Source organism: Dermochelys coriacea, chromosome 4, assembly GCF_009764565.3.
Source record: "Dermochelys coriacea isolate rDerCor1 chromosome 4, rDerCor1.pri.v4, whole genome shotgun sequence".
In the NCBI taxonomy this organism is placed as follows: domain Eukaryota; kingdom Metazoa; phylum Chordata; order Testudines; family Dermochelyidae; genus Dermochelys; species Dermochelys coriacea.
In genome coordinates this window covers 36459481-36479614 of record NC_050071.1, presented here as the reverse complement: position 1 = coordinate 36479614, position 20134 = coordinate 36459481, and the positions used below count along the sequence as shown (strand labels likewise).

General features: G+C 40.3%; 1 protein-coding gene across 50 annotated transcripts in view; it reads right to left on the bottom strand.

The window, feature by feature from the left end:
* Nucleotides 1-20134, bottom strand: part of ANK2 (ankyrin 2) — a 581571-nt gene that overhangs the window by 109692 nt on the left and 451745 nt on the right. For 39 of the 50 annotated variants that reach the window (XM_043512995.1, XM_043512994.1, XM_043512996.1 and 36 more), the window contains 9 exons: nt 19619-19717; nt 15625-15822; nt 12631-12729; nt 11849-11947; nt 8461-8658; nt 6849-6947; nt 6643-6741; nt 4017-4115; nt 1226-1324 (listed from right to left, as the gene is read on the bottom strand). In XM_043512995.1, the coding sequence (XP_043368930.1) occupies nt 1226-1324; nt 4017-4115; nt 6643-6741; nt 6849-6947; nt 8461-8658; nt 11849-11947; nt 12631-12729; nt 15625-15822; nt 19619-19717 (1089 nt within the window). The remainder of the gene's footprint in view (nt 1-1225; nt 1325-4016; nt 4116-6642; nt 6742-6848; nt 6948-8460; nt 8659-11848; nt 11948-12630; nt 12730-15624; nt 15823-19618; nt 19718-20134) is intronic. The other 11 variants (XM_043513029.1, XM_043513034.1, XM_043513038.1 and 8 more) reach the window with 1 other exon arrangement.

The following is a 20134-nucleotide window of genomic DNA, read 5'->3' as shown; positions in this document are numbered from 1 at the left end:
TTTCAACAGGGACTTGCTGTCAGCATGCGATGTAAAAGTAAAATTATTTTCCTCTCTCTCGTTCATTCCCCCCCCCCGTCTTATCCCCACTGTGGTGCATGTTCTTGGCTTATAACATATGGTAGCATCTTTTCACTAATTTTTGGATTTATCATTATGGGGCCTGTATGGGGTGCCTAATGCTTATAGCTTTTCTATTTTTATAATGTTTTATGCTTTAAAAAATAAACATTGTCCTTATAAGTTTTCATGGGAAAAGACAGTAAAGCAAATTTGTGCAAAAAATGGTAGCATTACTGCGTTCAGTGATACACAGCTTTTTGAAGGCCTCTTTTCTGACTTACTAAAACAGTGGCAGGATGTAGCAATATGTGACCAGTGAGAGAGACCCTCCTCCCCGTTGTATCATGGCATCAGAATATAGCTAGTCTTTCTGGTTAAAAACAACAGTTTGTATCTATTCTGACCATGTAACCAAGTGGCTTGTTACCACTGTCCTCCCTAAAATTAAATTCTTTTTTTTTTAAAAAGTGTAAACAGAGTTTTGAAAAATGAAACTACTCCACAGGCATCAACTTGGCTCAACTCATGAGCCCCGAGAATCAAAATCCTGATTCCAGTCAGTTTGAGGGCTGAGGAAGTGAGCTGGGATTTTTTACACTATAATAAAACTGGATCCATTTGTTCTGGAAGTGATTTGAGCAAACTGAGGATTTATGTGCTTCAGAGCTGCTTAGTGAGCACCACTAAGTCTGGTACCCATTCATGGATTGGCATAGACTGATTGCTAAGAAGCCTGCTGTGGTGGTTCGCAACAGCAGGTGTCACAGAGGAAAGCGTATAAGTATAAGGAGAGACTGAAAAGAAGGAACTAGGATAATGGAAAAGAAAAATAGAGAAATGGGCCAAAACCTATACAAAGACTCCCAAACTTCAGGAAAGTTTAGATTTGCTGCTCAGGCCCTTCTCTAAAAACGTATATTCTGGTTTAAGTACCTGTTATTTCATCAGTGTAAACTCAGATTTATAGAGCTATTTATATTAATTCTGTGTACTGTATGCACATCTATATGTTCATCAATACATTTGCAACAACCAAGCAAAGGAGGGCCTTAAAAACTTAAACTAAAAAGAGGAAGAGAGAGGCAGAGGCAGTCTGAAGCAGTACAGCAGAGACAGCATTATGAATAGAGAATGGAAGCATTAAAACACATCTGGTACTCACAGTTGTGGTGGTGGTGACCTCCTCTGTTACCACCTTCAGAGTATCGACCACTGAGATGTATCCCAAGCGCCTTGCAATCGCTAAGGCAGTATTACCATTCTGGGGAGAGAGAGAGAGAGAGAGAAATGAGAGGGAGGACTGTGATTTGAACCAATGAGATCACTCACAGCACTGCATGAGCCAGCATTTCCATCCAAAACAAGGCACAGCTTAGGAAAATCACTGAGTTTTACCATTACATCTGAATCTGTCTTTGTAACTTCTTTAAGACTATAGCCCTGATTACCACGGTAACACAACAAACTTACATCTGCCTGCAATTCCTCATAAAAAACGTGTTGCATGCTTTAACCCTAAAGTTGTCAAATTTCACTACACATTATGTGCCTTGACTGCGTTATTTTCCAAAAGCTCTATTATTTTGGAGGTTATTCAAAAACCATTAAAAAGTTTTAGGGTCTAACGTCTGACAGAAACAGTTCACATCTGCAGCAGGTACAATGCTCTCTCTGGGAATATATAACTTATGCAAAAGCTCATGATGTAACAGGAAACAAAACAAAATAAGCTTCAAGTTTAAGACCTGGGGAGAATTCTTTTAATTTCAATGCCTATCTAAACCATAAAAAATAATTAGTATTTAGATAGCCTTTTAATCTTCAAATAAAGAATTAATTAGCTAGTTAAACCCAAGAACACCCTTGTGATGTGGAGAGATATTATTTATTTATATAGGGCTAGATTGTTATATTCTCACTCACACTGAACCGTATCTTACATCAGGAGCTGCGCCACTGAAGTCAATGAAGCTACACAATTGGAGTATCAAAATCTGGTTTGTGTTTATTTATTTCAAAAGTGCTCAGCAGCACAGCGTAAACCCATCCACAACCATAGCGAAAAATCAGTGCTTTTTGTCAGGAGGAGTAGAAAAAAAATCAGACACAAGCTACATCAGGTAAGAATGTCTGAGGGTATGTCTTCACTGCAGAGTTAACCTGGGTGATCAGCCCCAGGGTATGAGCTGCCATACTTCAAAGCATTATCCAAGTTACTGTGTCCTTATTGCTGGTGTATGCACCTGTGTGTATCACTAGGACTTCTGAGGACATATCCCATGGTTCTTCGTACAGCAGTAATAATGGGAGAACTTGTCTGTCCTTCTGGGGACATGGTGAAAATTGTGGGAAGACATGGAAGGACTATAAGCACTCAAGTGTTTTAGCCACTGCAAAGTGGGTGGCTTTCCAGCCCAAAGCCTTGGCTTCACTTGAGTGTTAGTTTAGTTATCTACCCTCAAGTTAACTCCTCTTGAGTTAGGCTCTCTTGACTGAGAGAAGCCATACTGCAAAATGACACTCAAGCTGCACAGTGTTTGGATTAGCAGCACAGAATACCTTTACTGCATTATTTACTCAAGTATCAGATGCACTTGAGCTTCAACCTACATCCCCTGATGGTCCAAGCTAGCTCAAGTTTAAAGCATCACTTACCCCAAGTGAGAGATTTTTGTGTGTAGACAGGAATCAGGCTTGGGTAACTCTTGAATTACATATATCTCTAGCTAACACTGCAACTAAGGCAAGTCCCAAATGAAAGCTGAACTGGGGCTCTAACCCAGACCAAACTCCCAACTCCCCAAACTATGCCAGATAGTCCCACTTGAAAGCACCACTTAACCTGGATGAGATGTTTTGTGTGGATGGTAATGCCATAGTAAGAGCCCAGGCTACCTCTGCAGTGACTGTGCTTTGAGGTATGATGGATCCAGGCTGTGACAGCCCTACAAGGTGATTGAAATTAAATGAACATACCCTCAAACTAAGTAAGTCCTGATGGGGTGTTTAGCTCCAGGAACTGACCATAAAAGCCTCCCAGTTGATGATGTAGGATATAAACTAAGACATGGATTCTTGAATAACTCAATCCCAGAGTATTGTTCCAGGGAGTGAGTGAGAAGCCAGTGCAGATTTAAGCAGGTATATTATGCACTCATGGCAGTCTGACCCATTCAGGAACTAGGCTGAGGCCTGTTTTGTTTTTGTTTTTTACCAATGGGAACCTCTGGGTACACAGAGCTCACCTGGAGTTGTTAGTGGTATAGATGGCTATTACAACAATGGCATTAAAGAAAAACAGTTGCAGACTCCTGGTTGTCTGTAGAGGTTAGAAGCTACGCTATAGGCTATAACTGCTATCTAAGAATCCAGGAGTGGCAGTGAACTCAATCCAGGAGGTGGCAAACAAATGGATAGAAGGATAGTGTAAATCGGGTCTGGACTAAGTGCTTCATCCTAGGCAGTAAGCATCCCTTTCGTTTTATACACAGTAGGGTTGCAGTCCGTTTGCTTTCATCCAGATCCTCATCTTGGCCAGGCACTGGGAGAATAATAAGACTTCTATGTTTATTGCCACCCTTGTTTTACACATGGAGAAACTGAGATGCAGAGTGCCTCTGACACCACCACCAGTCAGTGGCCAACCCGGAATCATAATTCAGGAATTACTGTTTCCAAATCCCATGCTCAACTCACTATTCAAACAAACTCTCCATCTGGAAAGAGCTTTGCAACTGAACAGAGCTACCTTAAGGGGCTGGAAAGGACGGAGGAAGTCGCACTCACACATCTGATGACCAGCTGTATGAGAAACACATTCACCAAGGCAAAAGGCTAGAGAGGAGAGGAATCAAATGAGTCAATCAGACTCAGGAAAGAGAGGAGCCATCCGGGGAACAAGCTGTATGCAGGTGGCAGATTGCAGTAGTACTACAGACAATTTCCAGACTTACAGCAGTGATGGCATTGGGCTTGGCCCCATGCTGGAGTAGAACATTGATGATATGAGTGTGACCCTGTTGAGCAGCTTGGTGCAGAGGAGTGTAGCCATTCTGTTATTAGTGGTAATTACCATATTTTTAAGGAGAGAAAAATACAGTGATTAGAAAATACATTTTAATTTACTTCCTCTAATCAAGACATTTAATTTATTTAAAACCACATCTATGCCAGCATTTCACCCACATACAATAATTCTAAGCAACCTTCTCTAAACCCTCTAGGGATTAATGAAATAATAAATCATGATCATATTTTGACTTGCTGAGCATTTTTCATAGGACAATATTAATAGTTTTTATAAAGGTGGGCAAACATTACTGTCCCCATTTCATAGATGGAAACAATGAAGCACAGACAACATAATGCTCATGTCCAAGGTCACAAAGCAATTGTGGGAGGGGGACAGAGCTAGGTCTTCTGACTCCCAGCTCTCTGTTTTTAATGGGTACCCAAGGAGTCTGCCTTTAAAACACTTGGGCTAATTTCTAAAGCCATGTAGATTCTAACAGCACTCATTGAGTCCATTTTAAATGAAACAGCTGTTTGACTATGAGTCTCACTGATTATGAATGTCAGTGCAGTTCATCTTCTTTTGGTCTACAAAAGGTCCCAACTGTGCCACAGATACAGTGAAAAATGTTTGCATGTTCTGCGTACCAATAAACATATTTTAATTCTGTATATTTATCTACTCCAATGATCCATTCATGATGTGCTACAATACAAAAGCAGAGCCAGACTGCACTTCAGCAAGCTGATCTGAGGGGGAATTGTATGAATCTAGTCAGGCAATTAATTTACAAAATTATCTGCACTTGACTTTGAAAGAAGGCAGAGAATAAACTGAGCCATTTGATTTCACTGTACCATTTATGTATGTATAAGAGACCCTAAGGGACTCACACTGATCTCTTGGACTTGTGTGTGCCTTAAACTATAACTATGACATGTATCTTTCATATGGACAGAGGGGTGAGAATGAACTTGGTATGCTAGTTGCCCTTGTGACATTTAGGCTACGCATTCATCTATCTGGTAGGATACAAAGCAGGGGTTTACTATAGGTTGTGGTGTTTTATACTGACAATCACATTATTTCCATTACTTTAATAACAGTGCTGTCCCTTGGGATTGAGTCTAGACACAGCACCGTTCTGCTGGACATGGCATACAATATCCTGAAGGTTCAGGATATTGCATGTTGTTTGGCTTCTAACTTGTTCTGTCAACTATAAATCTGGCCAGGAGGGACTTGCTCTTTAAACTGAATGAATCCACAATGCTGGTTATCTGTTAGGCTGCCAAGATTTATGATGCTTTCGAAAAGACAATGAGCCAGATACTGATTTCAGTTACTCTGGTGTTACTCTAAACTAACTTTAATGGAATTATTTCAGATAACTAGAATAACCAGGGAAACTGAAGTCAGAACCTGACCCAATGAGTTCAACACACATTTAGATACAGAGTGACACCTAACAGATAAGGGGCAATTAGGACATTCCTTTCAATTGCCTCCAAGTAGCTCCGCTGGAGGTGCTGCCAGCTGCCATCTTGGTACCACACAGTTTCTAGCTGTCTGCTTTTATTGTGGGTTTCAACTTTTTTCTTGTGTTATACCTACCAGCTCTTTGAACAATCTTATCTATAGTTTTAACCTACTGAGTCTGGGCTATGTCTTCTCTGGAAATGTCCTGACACTACCCCTGCCTCTGTGTTTTTTTGTGCATTGGAGTTCGTGCTGTTTAGTTGGGCTCATTTTCATGATACCATCCCACTTTGAGGAGCGGATTGACCAAATAAGTAAGCAGCTGGAGACAGAGGAGTCAGCAGGAATGATCAGTGAATTACAAGTTTGTGTGATTCTGATCAATTGTCAAGGATACCCGGGGGGTTGTTGGAGCCATCAACGGAGCTTAGCTGTTTGCACTGACACCAAAACACCAAGAAAACCATGAGAGTCTGAAGGTGAACAGTAGTGCTATGACTACAGGCCACCAACAAGAAGCCAGTCTGAATTGAAGCCTGGGAGTGCTGGGCCCTTGTGGGCTGGCCTTCTCCTTCTCCTGGTGCAGGTGATGTGAAGGCATTTGTGATACAACAAGGCTTTGTGGTCACAGATCCCTCAGTGTAAGTGTATATTCTACAGATTCAGAAACCACTGGTTGAGAGAGGCAGAGTTGTCTCCACATAGCGAACCTTGGAGGGTTTTATTCTGGTATAATTCAGAAGTAACTTTGCTGAAGTCAATGGAATTACACTAACGTGATCAGAATCAGGCTCAGATGTGTTACCAATACAAATAAAATAAAGGAAAAACTCAAGAGAACAGATCTCCCTTCTCACACACAGAGTTAATGTACCGGACTTCAGTTTAGTGAGTAATACACCCTGAAGCAGAACAGAGGAACTCATTCCACCACAGCCACAAATCAGCAGATATTGACACCCAGCATGCATGCGTAATTTGTAAAAAGACCTACTTGGAAAACAATTCTATAGCTGTCCATATGGAGTATGAATTAGTATCATTTGGTCACTGAAGAAAAAAAACAGAAGTGATGAAAAATTCTTTACCTTTGTTTTAGCATTGACATTGGCTCCCTGTTTCAGGAGGAAATTCACCATCTTGATGTTTCCATAGTGACAAGCTACAATTAAAGGAGTGTAGCCCAGCTACAATAAAATAACACAAAAAAGTAAACCTATGCAGTCAATGGGATGTTCCATTATAACAATAACATCCTTGTTCACCTGGAAAGCAGTAGCATTATGTGGTTTACCTTTGTCTGAGCATCTTGGTTTGCACCATGCTTTGTCAGTATATCAGCTACGTTCACTTTATCTTCCTGAGCTGCAAGGTGCAAGGATGTCAATCCACTCTACAAATGAAATGAAAAGAGAACTATAATGTTACCAAAAAAACAGAAATGGGACTTGCAAGTTTTATCATTTTTTAAATATAGCAAGATCCTGTCTATAATTTCAAAAATAGAGATTTTTAAGCAAAGATGAGAGTTGGTCTCTATCCATGTAAAACTAGCAAACAGCTCATCACAGCAAACTGTCATTGTAACTATAGATTGGTGCTTTCAGCTAGTGACTACCACACCTGGACTTTACACAGTAATGTCACTGGAGAAACTGAAGTGCCAACTAATGAAGTAGGATGACCCCTTCTGCAACTCCTGGAAGCCATATGTAGCCTTCCTCAGCAGGGTGGAATGGGCCTTAACAATTATGGGTGGGAGTCAGAATAAAGGAAACTGTGGAAGAGAACTGATGCCCAAAAAGAGAATTTGAGCAAACCTTTAAAAGAGCATACATGGATAGCCCGTGAACAGGAAATAGGTAACAGCTTATATAAATAAATTATATAAATATATACATTGAGTATGAGAATGGAAAAGCAGTTTGTTTCCCATTTCTTAAAATGGCACCTTACACTATTCTCATACATCAAAGAGCTTCATCATGCAGCTTTTACTCCTGAGCAAAGGCTGCAGAACTAGGGCCTGTGAGAGTAAATTTTGTTCAGCATCTTTTGGCTGTATAAAACTGCATCACAGAAAGTCTTATGTAATGTTTTTGGGAGGGAATCAAGGTACTTCTAGGAAGGATTTGGCACACATTCCAATAGAAAACCTGATGGATCAGAATGGTTTTCATTAGGATTATTTTATTATTTTCTCAACTAGTAAAGCTGCATTATTCTTTGCCAAACATTACTAGTTTCTTCCATCCCAGCAAGGAAGCTGGATGGCACAATATATTCGGATAAGTGCCATAAGCACTCCACTAGTTCAGCCCTCAAGCTATTGCTCTCTGACATGTGTCACACATGGCTGGATCAACCCAATGACCCACAGGACCTAGAGCTTTGTGCAACCTCCCTTCTATTATTTTTTAATCCTTTAGACAGGATGTACAACTTTCGTATTATGTTGAGAACAGCTCAGAGATTACAAGACTGCAGGACTGTGGAAATACTACAACCCTTTCTCCAAGGCTGGTTCTGCAGCAACTTCCTCTGGCTTGCCCACTTCTCCAAGCCCACCTTTCAGTCAGAGCTTGCAGGCACATCGTTTTCCACTGAACATGTCACACCACTGAAGAGCCTTCTGAGATTACCCAACACAGCTGTTAATGATATGCTTTTAAGATAGCCTCTGATCAGGGTCACTCACTCTGCCAGCCCCAGCTACCTTCACTACTGCTGTTCACCCACCTGCCTTTGCTTCCTAACACTTCTCATATCTTGAGCTTTTGCATGTGTATAGGGATGTATAGTTTGGACTCTATTTCTGAGCAGCTGGCTCTCTTCTTGTATTGCACTTTGCAAGTCATTGGATGTCCTCCCCGTGATGCTCTTCACCACTGGGGATAAACTATTACCTTAGTTGCCACATGGATATTGGATCCTTTGTCCAGGAGCAAGGTAACCATGTCAGCATGACCTTCTTGAGAGGCCAGGTGCAGCGGGGTCACTCCCTGTTTGGTCAGAATGTTGGTCTCGGCTCCGTAGCTCAGCAGCGTGGTAGCTATCTGCATCTGATTCTTCTTGGCAGCAATGTGCAGAGGGGTGTATCCATTCTAAAACCAGGCTCCACATGTTAATAGCCTTTTCTGATGTTTACAAATCCATCACACATCAAATAGTGCTCCATTTTATTTCATAGAAATATCTAGGACAATCTGTCTCTAGACCCAGTATCATTATTTTTCCCATTCTTGACAATCCTACAGTCAGTTTCCAGTGGAAATAATTATGGAGGAATAGAAAATGTCCACTTTTCAGATTATGGTGGCAAAGAGAAATATGAAGGAACGTTGAAAAGAAAAACCATTAAAAACTAGCTATTGTACATTTCTCTATCTTAAGAATTATTTGACATAGGAATTCTTGTATCAGATGAGATCAATTGTCCACTTAGATTGGTATTCTGCCTCCAACAGTGGCCAGATACTTCAAAGGAAGGTGGACAATTATGGAATAGCCTGTGCATTTGGAAATCTTTTCCTAAACCCTGCAATTTAGTAGTTACTTTATGCCCTAAACTAGCATAAAAAGGATATAAACCCTCATGCTATCTGGTGTATTGTGGCTGTTTTCAATATCCACATACATATCTAGTCCTTTTTCTAAACCTCTGGGCTCCTCGCCTCAATGCTATCTGGTGGGAATTAATTTTTATTTTTATTTTAATTTTTATTTTAATTTTTCCAATTGCAAACTGCACATTATAAAGCAATTGTTAAAATCTATGTTTAGTAGAGCTTGTCAAAAATTTTCAGACAGAACATTTTTCTGTCAGAAAATGCTGAACTGACAGAATCTAAAGGTTCAGCGGGATGTGTCAACTCCATGGAAACTTTCGACAGAAACCAGGAAAACAGGACAGAGTGCTTTTTTGCCAAGTTTCCTGAGAGCCTGGGTTTCCCTGGCTGCCCAGCATCCTGGATAGCTGCCTCCTGGGGAAGCCAGCTCATGAACAACATGAGAAGGCTCCCTGGGCAGCTGCCTCCCTGTAGTGCCTGATTCCGCAAGGGAGTTGGCTGCCTGAGAAGTTGGGCATCCCTTGGAGGCAGCTGCCTGGAAAGTTAACTGTTTTGGTTATTCCAAAATGGAATTTTTCAGATATTTTCCTCCTGTGAAAAAGTTTGAAATTTTGGATGAGAAAGTCATTCCAAAAAAATCAAAATTTTCTCATGAGGGAAATTCCATTTTCCATCAGTTCTAATGTTTAACTCCAAGGTATATATTACAATGAGTTTGGTTTTAGTTCTCTAAATCCAATTTTTCTTCTCAATGTGTGAAATTGTAATAATGCAAAAAAAGTGCATCTTGTTCTCCACATACCAAAGTGGTAGTTGATTAATAAATGAAGACTGAGAGACTGCAATGAACTCTAAATTTTGGAAATCCTGAGTATTGTAATATATAGAAGAACACATTCTATAAGAATAAAATGTCTCAAGGAATATAGAGACAGACAGAAATGCACTGATTTGGAAATGCATGCATGTAGTGGCTGACCCATATGGATGCTGACAAGAATACTGTAGTCAGCAGATGTCAACAGAGCTTAGAGCCAGATCCACAGCTAATACAAATTGACACTGAACTATTCAGATTTACACAAGCTGAGGATCTAGTCCTAGAGTGTGGGTGGAGAGAGAAAAGAGAGGGAAGTTACATATAAACTAGGAAAAGCTAGTACACTGTAAAATATGGTGCCTGGAAACAGTATTATTTTCTACTCTCACAGATTAGAGTTAATTATATTTTGGAGCTTACTAGGACCTGCTCTGCAACTGCTTTGTCTTCATCCACCTTCTCCTCCACCCAAGCTGGAATTTAACTATGCCTTAGCTTTCACACATTAGAATTTTCCTGTCACTGGCTCCAGTTCACCCAATTTTCCCTCGCTAAATGAGTAAATACCCCGCTTCTGACTGATGAGCTACAACATTTTGGTGCTTGATGAGTGCATGTTCTGCCCTGCACTATGCTCTTTGGATGTAAAAGTATAGAGGTGGATGTATGTTTGCACCTGTGACTTTGATAGTTGTGTCAGTTATGCAACTGGCTGGAAATACAGTCAGAGGGAGGAGTTCTTTCATGAGCAAATAACCATAATGTACAGTCTCAGTGCATTGACACACTGTCTTATTTGGAAAGAAGAGGATGGTGTTCCACTTAATTTCCTGTATTTCATTTCCAAAGACATAATTAGGGGTTAGGACAAACAAAATCCTTGTTAAATTTGTAGTATTTGTGTTTGGGGAAGAGGGTTGGTAAAATTTCTTACTGCAGCAATGCTTCTGCTGAATTCCCATCCACACCAGCAAAAGCAGCGCCTCCTGTACATCAATGAAAAGAAGGGCCACTTCTTGAAAGAAAGTTTGAGCAGAGTATAGGAGCCAGAAAATTTTAATTCAATAAAAATGTGCACAGATAGGGTTCTGTGAGGGTGTTTTCCTTTTTCAGTCTCCTATAACATATCAGAGAATGATACAAGCCCTAATCCTGCCACACAGGCAAACCTCTTTACACGCAGTTTCAAGGACAGGTTTCTTGCTATGCAGTACTAAAGTAAGCTCTAAATTATGCTTCTTTTTCATTAAAATTAAGTTGGACTCAGACAGTCATATATGCAATATATTTAAAGAATGACTGAGAGAAGCTTAGCACAGCTCTTACTACTCAGTTACAAAGAATGTCACCGTGGTTTACCTGGTAGAGCCAAAGCATTTAGACTGTATGGGGTCTACTTTGAGTCTGTAATAATATATTGGACACACACTGAGCCTAGCTATCAGATGGAGATGCCAATCTAATTGGCTGTGTACTCTTCAGCCAGATTTTTCTTTCATGTTGATTTTACACTGGTGTAATTTCACTGACTTTAATGGAGTTACTCTTGACTGATATCTGTAAAAGGAAAATCAGTCTTTTTGCGTCTGGTCACTAACTGGAACAGGCAACAGGGCAGCTTCAGTAAGATCAGAATAGGGTCTCTTTTAGTGTCAATAGACAAGTGAGTGACCCATCAACTGTTTATCTGAGAGGCTCAAGAACAAGCAGGAGTCAGCTACAATTGTAGCCTTCTACCAGCAGAGGCCTCTATATCCGCCTTCTGGGGTGTCAAGAGTTCGCAACTGTGGCTCCAGCCTTCAGCTGACTCAGCTCCTTCATTGCTTTGTTTCTTGTTGTGGTTTTAAAATTATTCCCCTGGTTCTCAGAGTGTAACGTTGCCAGTGCTTGGCTGTGAAATCTCACCTTGGCAGTAGTATGGGGAGAGGCACCTTTCTCCAGCAACAGCAGAGCCACCTTCTGGTTGTCATAGTGAGCAGCTACATGGAGTGGGGTGAGGCCATTCTGTAAAGGGCGTGTTACCGAATTAAGTTGTTAGCTGGGCATAAGCAACCATGAAGCCACAAATCAATGAATATTAAACAAATATATTAATTGATTAGCCAATAAATACATAAACAAAATGACATTTAACTCAGTTTGAATTATTTTCATTTTAGAAACTTTACTGAGACTGAAAATAATAGTAAGCCAACAGTTAGTATGATGTACTTTGCTTAAAACAGGGCAAGCAACTGAGGATGAATTTTATTTGGCCAGTATTTATTATTTATCATGAACCAAGTTCTGATATCACCAAGTCAGAGAAACATCAGTATGAGCAATCTTTGCAACATGGGAAAAAGTAATAGTTCTGGTCTTGCGCCATTATTTCTGAATAGTGATTTTTATGACCTGAATAATTTAACAGAATGGGCACTTCTTGTTCCACAGTAACATATCAGTCTTTATAATTGTGCACCAACATGTCCTGCTGTAATAAAAGTAAAACATTAAACACACTGTGAGGTAGCCTCAATTACATGTAAAAATCATTCCAGAGAGACTGTTATTTTTTTAATATAGTTAAGTTGGACAGTGAATGCAACTTCTTCCTTCTTTTACATTATTTTTTTCACCAAATTACTGAGCATAATTGCTTTTTGCTATTCAATCTCCCAGTGATTCCCTGTGGTGGTGAACTGTACCTTGCCAGCTGAATCAGGAGAAGCACGACGCTGCAAGAGGAGTTTTGCCACATCCAAGCTTCCATATTTGGCTGCCACATGCAGTGGTGTGAATCCCTTCTGAAAAATTTTTAGGAAACAAAAATTTTAGTGAAAGTCTCTGGGATCTTTCACGTAATGATCTTTTTTTTTTCTACCAACCTTTGAATGTTTTAGCAGGTTACGATTCAAATTAAAGCCACCTGCCATTTTTATTCATTAATAACTAATAAGACTTAACAAGTAGTAATGGCACTACTCACTCTGAAATATTTTGATATTTTGTGTCATATAAGAAAATATCCTCTCTTTCAGTCTTTCATATGTCCACAGTATGACATTTTAGCACATAAAAAGTTTACTAAGTAATATCCATTGCATGGGTAGTGAGGCTCCAATTCAAATTTTATCCAAAACTTAGCTTTTCACTAGCTCAATTTTTTATTTCGTTTTATGGTGTGTGACAGGGTCGGGTCAGATGGCTACAGGAAAGTGAAGGCAGATATATTAGCCCCAGATTAAGTAGGTCCCTTTTCCCTGGGTAAGGTAACAGGGAAGGTTCCAGAACAATCAGGAACCTTCTGGAAACAATTGAGACAGACAGGCTGAATAGAACACCTGCAGCCAATCAAGAAGCTGCTAGAATCAATTAAGGCAGGCTAATCAGGGTACCTGGGTTTAAAAAGGAGTTCATTTCAGTTTGTGGTGCACATGTGAGGAGCTGGGAGCAAGAGGCGCTAGGAGCTGAGAGTGAGAATATATACTGTTGGAGGACTGAGGAGAACAAGCATTATCAGACACCAGGAGGAAGGTCCTGTGGTGAGGATAAAGAAGGTGTTGGGAGGAGGCCATGGGGAAGCAGCCCAGGGAGTTGTAGCTGTTGCACAGCCGTTCCAGGAGGCACTCTAGACAGCTGCATTCCACAGGGCCCTGTGCTGGAACCCGGAGTAAACTTCCCAACTCCTGGTCAGACACAAGAGAAGTTGACCTGGACTGTGGATTCACAAAAATGGTCAAACTGAGGGCTGCTGTGAATCTCTGAGGTGAGCAAATCTGCCAATAAGCGCAAGACCCACCAAGGTAGAGGAGGAACTTTGTCACAAGTGACAGAGTTTTTAATTATTTATCCACTACATTGATTTGTCCCTGGAATGAAATGGCCAAACAATCTGCAAGAAACTAAATCCAATGAGAACAGCTCTGAACTTGGTGTTACCATTGCAGCAGCTCCCCTGAAGCATGATACTATGTTAAGACACACGTTCCTATATAGCCAATACATTCAGATACAGCTTCTGCAGCTCTACTGAAATAGATACTGTCTAACAGGAGGACTGTATCAAGTTAATTTTTGTAAACACATATATTTGTGGAGGTAGGGGTGAAAAGTTGTCTTATTAAAAATACCTTTTCTATTAAGTGTTAATATGGATTCACCAGACCTTTGACAAAATGTCTGTCTAACAAATTATTTCCTCAGTAGTTTCTTTTTAAAAGTCAGGTTGATAAGAATATCTTAAGGGTTAAGGACAGCAGGTGGCAGATGATCTGCAACTGTTGTCCTGGAAACATCACCATAACATATTTGTCTGACATTTTGACAATGTGTGGTGTTTATTCTAGTTGCCATCAAGTTATGTTATGCTACCTGCATAGAGTTTGGACCAGGGGTTCCCAAAGTTTTCCATAGCATGGATCACATGTTAACAAAGGAAGATTACTTTACAGATTGCCTCTTCTCTTAGCAATGATTACACAACATCCCTGCAGCAATTGCTTACACGGAAAATTAGGGAAGTATTTAGTATAGCTTTAGCTGTGTTTTAATTGATTTAGCATCTGGAAACAGCCAGCACAACCAGTAATCCATGTCTTCTCATTTGAGAACCACTGGTTTAGAATTTTCTAAACCCTGGAAATCTACCTGCTTGTCACCATGGAAGGTTTTCCTCCTTTCCCCCCCCTGCTGTGGGTGATGGCTTATCTTAAGTGATCACTCTCCTTACAGTGTGTATGATAAACCCATTGTTTCATGTTCTCTGTGTGTGTGTATATAAATCTCTCCTCTGTTTTTTCCACCAAATGCATCCGATGAAGTGAGCTGTAGCTCACGAAAGCTTATGCTCTAATAAATTTGTTAGTCTCTAAGGTGCCACAAGTACTCCTTTTCTTTTTGGAAGATATAAGGTTTAAGCTCCAACTATAAAATAAGGAGCTCTTCTTTCCACCTGATACCATATTTGCAATCGCATAATCACAGATGATGGGTTTGGAAAAGATCTCTTGATTCATCGCTCTATCCCCCATATCCATTTTCCTTTATATTACTTCTATTAGGAATCTGTTAACACTTTAATAGGCAGGCAAAAAAAACTAGTACTGTAGAACATTTTTAGGACAATCTTTGACATAATCAACTATGCCATGACGTGATACAATACCTTACTGATTTACTAAGATGCTGAATGTCAATCTGGTTTTAGAATACTCTGATTTGTACACAATGTATATTTTGAGAATTTCATTTCAGCTGTTAGATACCAGAGTTCTTTCATTAATTTAAACAATTAAAAGAAATAAGGCCTTTAAGGAGGCTTGTTTGTTTAAAGAATGCTACGGATGATGATTTTAGGTGTTTATTTGGATACACAGAGGGCACCTTGTAGGCAAGAGAGGTTCCTTTGTCATAGGAACCTAGTACTTTCTAAACTTATTAAGATCATTTGTTTATCAAGTCCAGTATTTTGTCTCCAGCTTAATCCAAAACCTGAGGCTTCAGAGGAAGACAAAATGTGTCAGAAATCTGAAGAATTCCCTGTATATTACTTTAATCTGTTTGACTATTGTTTATAATAAAACCAGGTCAGTTTCTCAGTGAAAATGCTTCCCTCACCATACAGCTGCCTCCCTGCTTGGTAACCACATCACAGTCTTCTCTCTCCTATTGGGAGACTAGCACAATGCATCTCATCTTACCTTGGTGGCCAAAGAGTGTGCAGCACCTGCCTCCAAGAGAACCGACGCTACGTCAACTTGCCCCTCTCTGGCAGAGATGTGCAGTGGGGTATACCCATTAGTGGTTGCGGCATCAGGGTGAGCCATGTGTTGTAGCAGCAGTTGGACAATCTCTGTTTTACCCAATCGAGAGGCAATGTGCAGTGGAGTCTGTTCCTCCTACAACTCAAATCAGGTGAACAGTTAATGCCGGTAGAAGCAACCTGAATACCCCATCCTAATAGATTCCAGTGGAAGACTCTACACATTCACCACATATAAAAGAATAAGGGACACAGTGGAATGCTCAATACCAGTGCAGAGATTAAACAATCTGCTATTAGATCAAAGGGAGGGGAAATGTAGGGAGGAACATTGTTTTTCTTTTCTTCTTTAAATATGACTGTAGATCACTTGCACCATAGTCCTACTTGTCTGTTTTTGTATTACTACTTTATGAAACCCTCACTCACCTTCAGTAGCACCTTACTCCACAAGTAGTTTCAGAGTCTGGCCCTATGGAAACAATTTCTAGATACTCTCTATTCCTGTTCTTCTTGCTGCTTTCCAGGTGTATTTTAAAATGTAAACTAACTACATGCAACTCTTCAATCATTTGTCATCATAAAATGAAGTCCTTGGATATTTAATAATCCCAGAAGCACTGCAGTGATACACTCACATGCTGTCCATCCATAGATCTGGGTCCAACATGTGAGCAGAGGAAACATAAAAAGTCCTCAATCTGGTAACTGAATCCTTCCCTATAACAGCCAAATTCTTCAGAGGAGCTGTGCCAAATTTGAGGATTCTGCTGTACAGAACAGTTTCCAATGAAACCTCTCAGAAACATTTGCTGTGGTTTTTACCTCAATTTCCTGACTTTATTTTTCTGAAGCCCACAAACGTATAGTGAAAAATTCCAGTCTCGGTGCAAAATTTGCCTTTTACTGGCATGAAAAATATGCACAAAACTGCCCTTGTGAAAAGCAAATGTTTCACATGTGTATGAGTTTGGCTCTCAGAGACATTATATTTTGCTTTTATTGTATTAATATTCTTTCAGTTTGATTTCCAAATGATGGATTTTGCATAGACTGAGGTTAAATGTGCACTAATGATGCACCAAAAAAATCACAGTGTTTGAGTGCCCTAAACCATCCAAAGATATTTCTGCTTTTGCATGAAGGGTTTAATGTCAGAGTAGGAATCTTAACCCCAGAAATCCTCTGCCCCCATCATTTAAAGCACAACCCAGGCTTAATATTTTCACCTGATATATACCAAGCATATTGCATGTGGCCAACTACAGTTGATTTTTCAATATTGTCAAAAATATGCATCATCTAATACAGGAATCAAACAAAAAGATGTCCCTGGGACTTCTTGGATTGATTGTGGCCACAGCAACTGCTTTAATGTGTTTCTGTGGTAGGACTTTTAATTTTTGTAGGAACATCTAGGCTAAAAATAGGCTTTTTTAAACACGGAGGGACAGATTTTCCAAGTGTTCAGTACTGATAATTGGGGCTAGATTTTTACAAAAATCAGCTTCCATTTTGGCACCTAAATGAAGTGGCCAGATTTTCAAAATATTAAGCACAGTGAGAACTGTTGGGTGCTGAGCTCTTTTGAAAGATCTGCCTGTGAAAGAATACATAACCAATGTTGGTGGGGGTAATGAATAACCAGTATAAGTACAGTATTGTTGTTGTCTGCTTGCAGTTTTCCAAATAATGGCAAAAGAACACAATTCCCCAATAACCAAAGACAAAGTTCTTAAGGCGTGATCACATATATTCAGATATATTGCATGTTCAGATATATTTTCCACTGCCTTGCACATCTCACTATCTACGTCAGGTACTTATATGGCCCTCATCCCTATAGTATCTAAGTGCCTCAAAATTTTTAATGCATTTATCTTTACAACACTGCTTTGAGGCAAAGCAGCACTATTAGTCCCATTTTATAGATGGGGAACTGAGGCACAGAGAGGTTAAGTGACTTGCCCAAGGTCACACAGGAAGTCTGTGGCAGAGCAGGGAATGGAACTTAGGTCTCTCAAGTCCTAAGCCAGTGCCCTAACCACTGGACCATTCTTTCTCTCAGTATAGTCATTTATACTGTACAAAGTGGATGTAAAATACTATTAAACCAGAATTCTCCACTCACTTATACTGGTTACAAGTGGTTTACACTCACTTTGCATGCATCTTGCACACCTATGCAACTTCCATTAAAGCCAATGAAAAAATATTCACAAAATCTTGTAAGTGATTAAATAAGGAGCATCTGGCTCATAATTCTTTTAAGTGCCAGTGTTTAGAGAGCTTGGTCTTTTGTGTGTTAACTGGTTCCATCTAGATCTTATAATGCATTGTCAGGATTAAATGTTTAAAACCACATTACATGTATACAAATCAGGGCTATATGATTGATTTTAGTGGACAGTGGGACAATTGCACTTGATATATAACAATGGTGGAAGTTCAGCTGTTAGATTAGACAGAATCCTCTGATGTTTTGTTTCAGCATTTACATTATTGTACTTTTTTAAACTCAAGAGTTTAAATGTCTTTTAGAACTTGAGCCCTGAAGGGAGTTCGGGAGAAAGCACAGTGTGAGGTTACAGAGCTAAACAGACAGTACAGAAATTCTGCCTGATGTGCTAGAATCATTCCCTTGACAACCTGCATTTTTTTCAATCTATTCTTTCTCTAAACTTCAGACAATACAAGCTAGCTCCAGGCATTATCTTGCACATTTACTATTCAGAAGTAAATATTGCAACATGGAATTACAGATATTCCCTTTACTCGGTAAACTGAAAACTAACTACCATTTCACAACAGAATGTCGTTCTGCAGAATCCAATAATGGTGCAGAAATAGGTCCCGGGGCATGTTGTAGGGTGTGTGCGCACTGGAGTTGGAGGTGTAATTTCCATCTTGGGCAGACACACCCATCCTAGCTCTGATTAAACAAAAATGATTAGGGGGCTGGAGCACATGACTTATGAGGAGAGGCTGAGGGAACTGGGATTGTTTAGTCTGCGGAAAAGAAGAATGAGGGGGGATTTGATAGCTGCTTTCAACTACCTGAAGGTTCCAAAGGGGACGGATCTAGACTGTTCTCAGTGGTAGTAGATGACAGAACAAGGAGTAATGGTCTCAAGTTGCAGTGGGGGAGGTTTAGGTTGAATGTTAGGAAAAACTTTTTCACTAGGAGGGTGGTGAAGTACTGGAATGGGTTACCTAGGGAGGTGGTGGAATCTCCTTCCTTAGAGGTTTTCAAGGTCAGGCTTGACAAAGCCCTGGCTGGGATGATTTAGTTGGGGATTGGTCCTGCTTTGAACAGTGGGTTGGACTAGATGACCTCCCGAGGTCCCTTCCAACCCTGATATTCTATGAGTCTATGCTAAACATAGAAGTGTATCCAGTGAGAGCAGCAAGACGGACTAGCCACCCTGAGTACATACCTGGGGTTTCAGATGGGATTGTACTTGGGGTAGCTAGCCCATCCTGCCACTCATGTCGCCATGGCTACACTGCTATTTTTAGTGCACTAGCTCAATCAGATTTAGAGCAGGTATGTCTATCCGAGCTAGAAATTACACCTTCAGCTCCAGTGCAAACAGAGCCAAAGAATCTGCCTGTAATTGAATTGCCTCACGGCAGCAGGCTATAAATCTACAGCATGTGGCTCTGGAATCTGCTATTGAGTTAGAACCTGGGCACTCCAATTCTAAGTCAGACCTGCTCTATTTAGAAGAGAGTAATAATACAAGTAATCAAGTTACATTACAGGACTGCATTAAGAACTGGTTAGGGTAGAGCCCCAAAACCAGATAAATACGCAACATGTGGCCTTTTATTGTCTATTGAAGAAAAAACATCCTTTCTTAGTAAACCCATTGTTTTTATTGTGTTTACAAGTAAAAGAGAAGGTATGGAAGTTGCAATGAAACACTTACCCTGGCTCGGGCATCGACCAAGGCACCGTTCCTCAAGAGGCAGCGGACCACTTCCACCTGCCCAGCACGTGCCGCCATGTGTAGGGCAGTCTCCCCACGCTGCAGAAAAGCAGAGATTTTAGAATCCCAAATCATGAGAAATAAGCAATTTCCAGGTTGTGCAAACGCCTATGACGTCAGAAGAGTGAAAATCATTTACACTAGCTGAGGCTCTGACTGTAATAACAAATTCAGAAGTGTATGTATATACATGTCTTTTTTGGGGGATGGTGGATGGACTGGAGACTGTATGTCACTTAGCACCCCAGTGGCCATAGACAACAGTAACCGCATCATTGAGGGTCAGCCCCCAAATCCTAGCCCCATTGTTGTCAATGGGAGCTTTGCCATTGACTTCAGTGGAATCAACAGTTGACACTTAGAGTCTTCCAACATGTTAAATAAATCACAACCCACCAGTGCTGCCTGGGAATATTCACCAAACAATTATTTTAAATCGCATTCCACATGAAATTC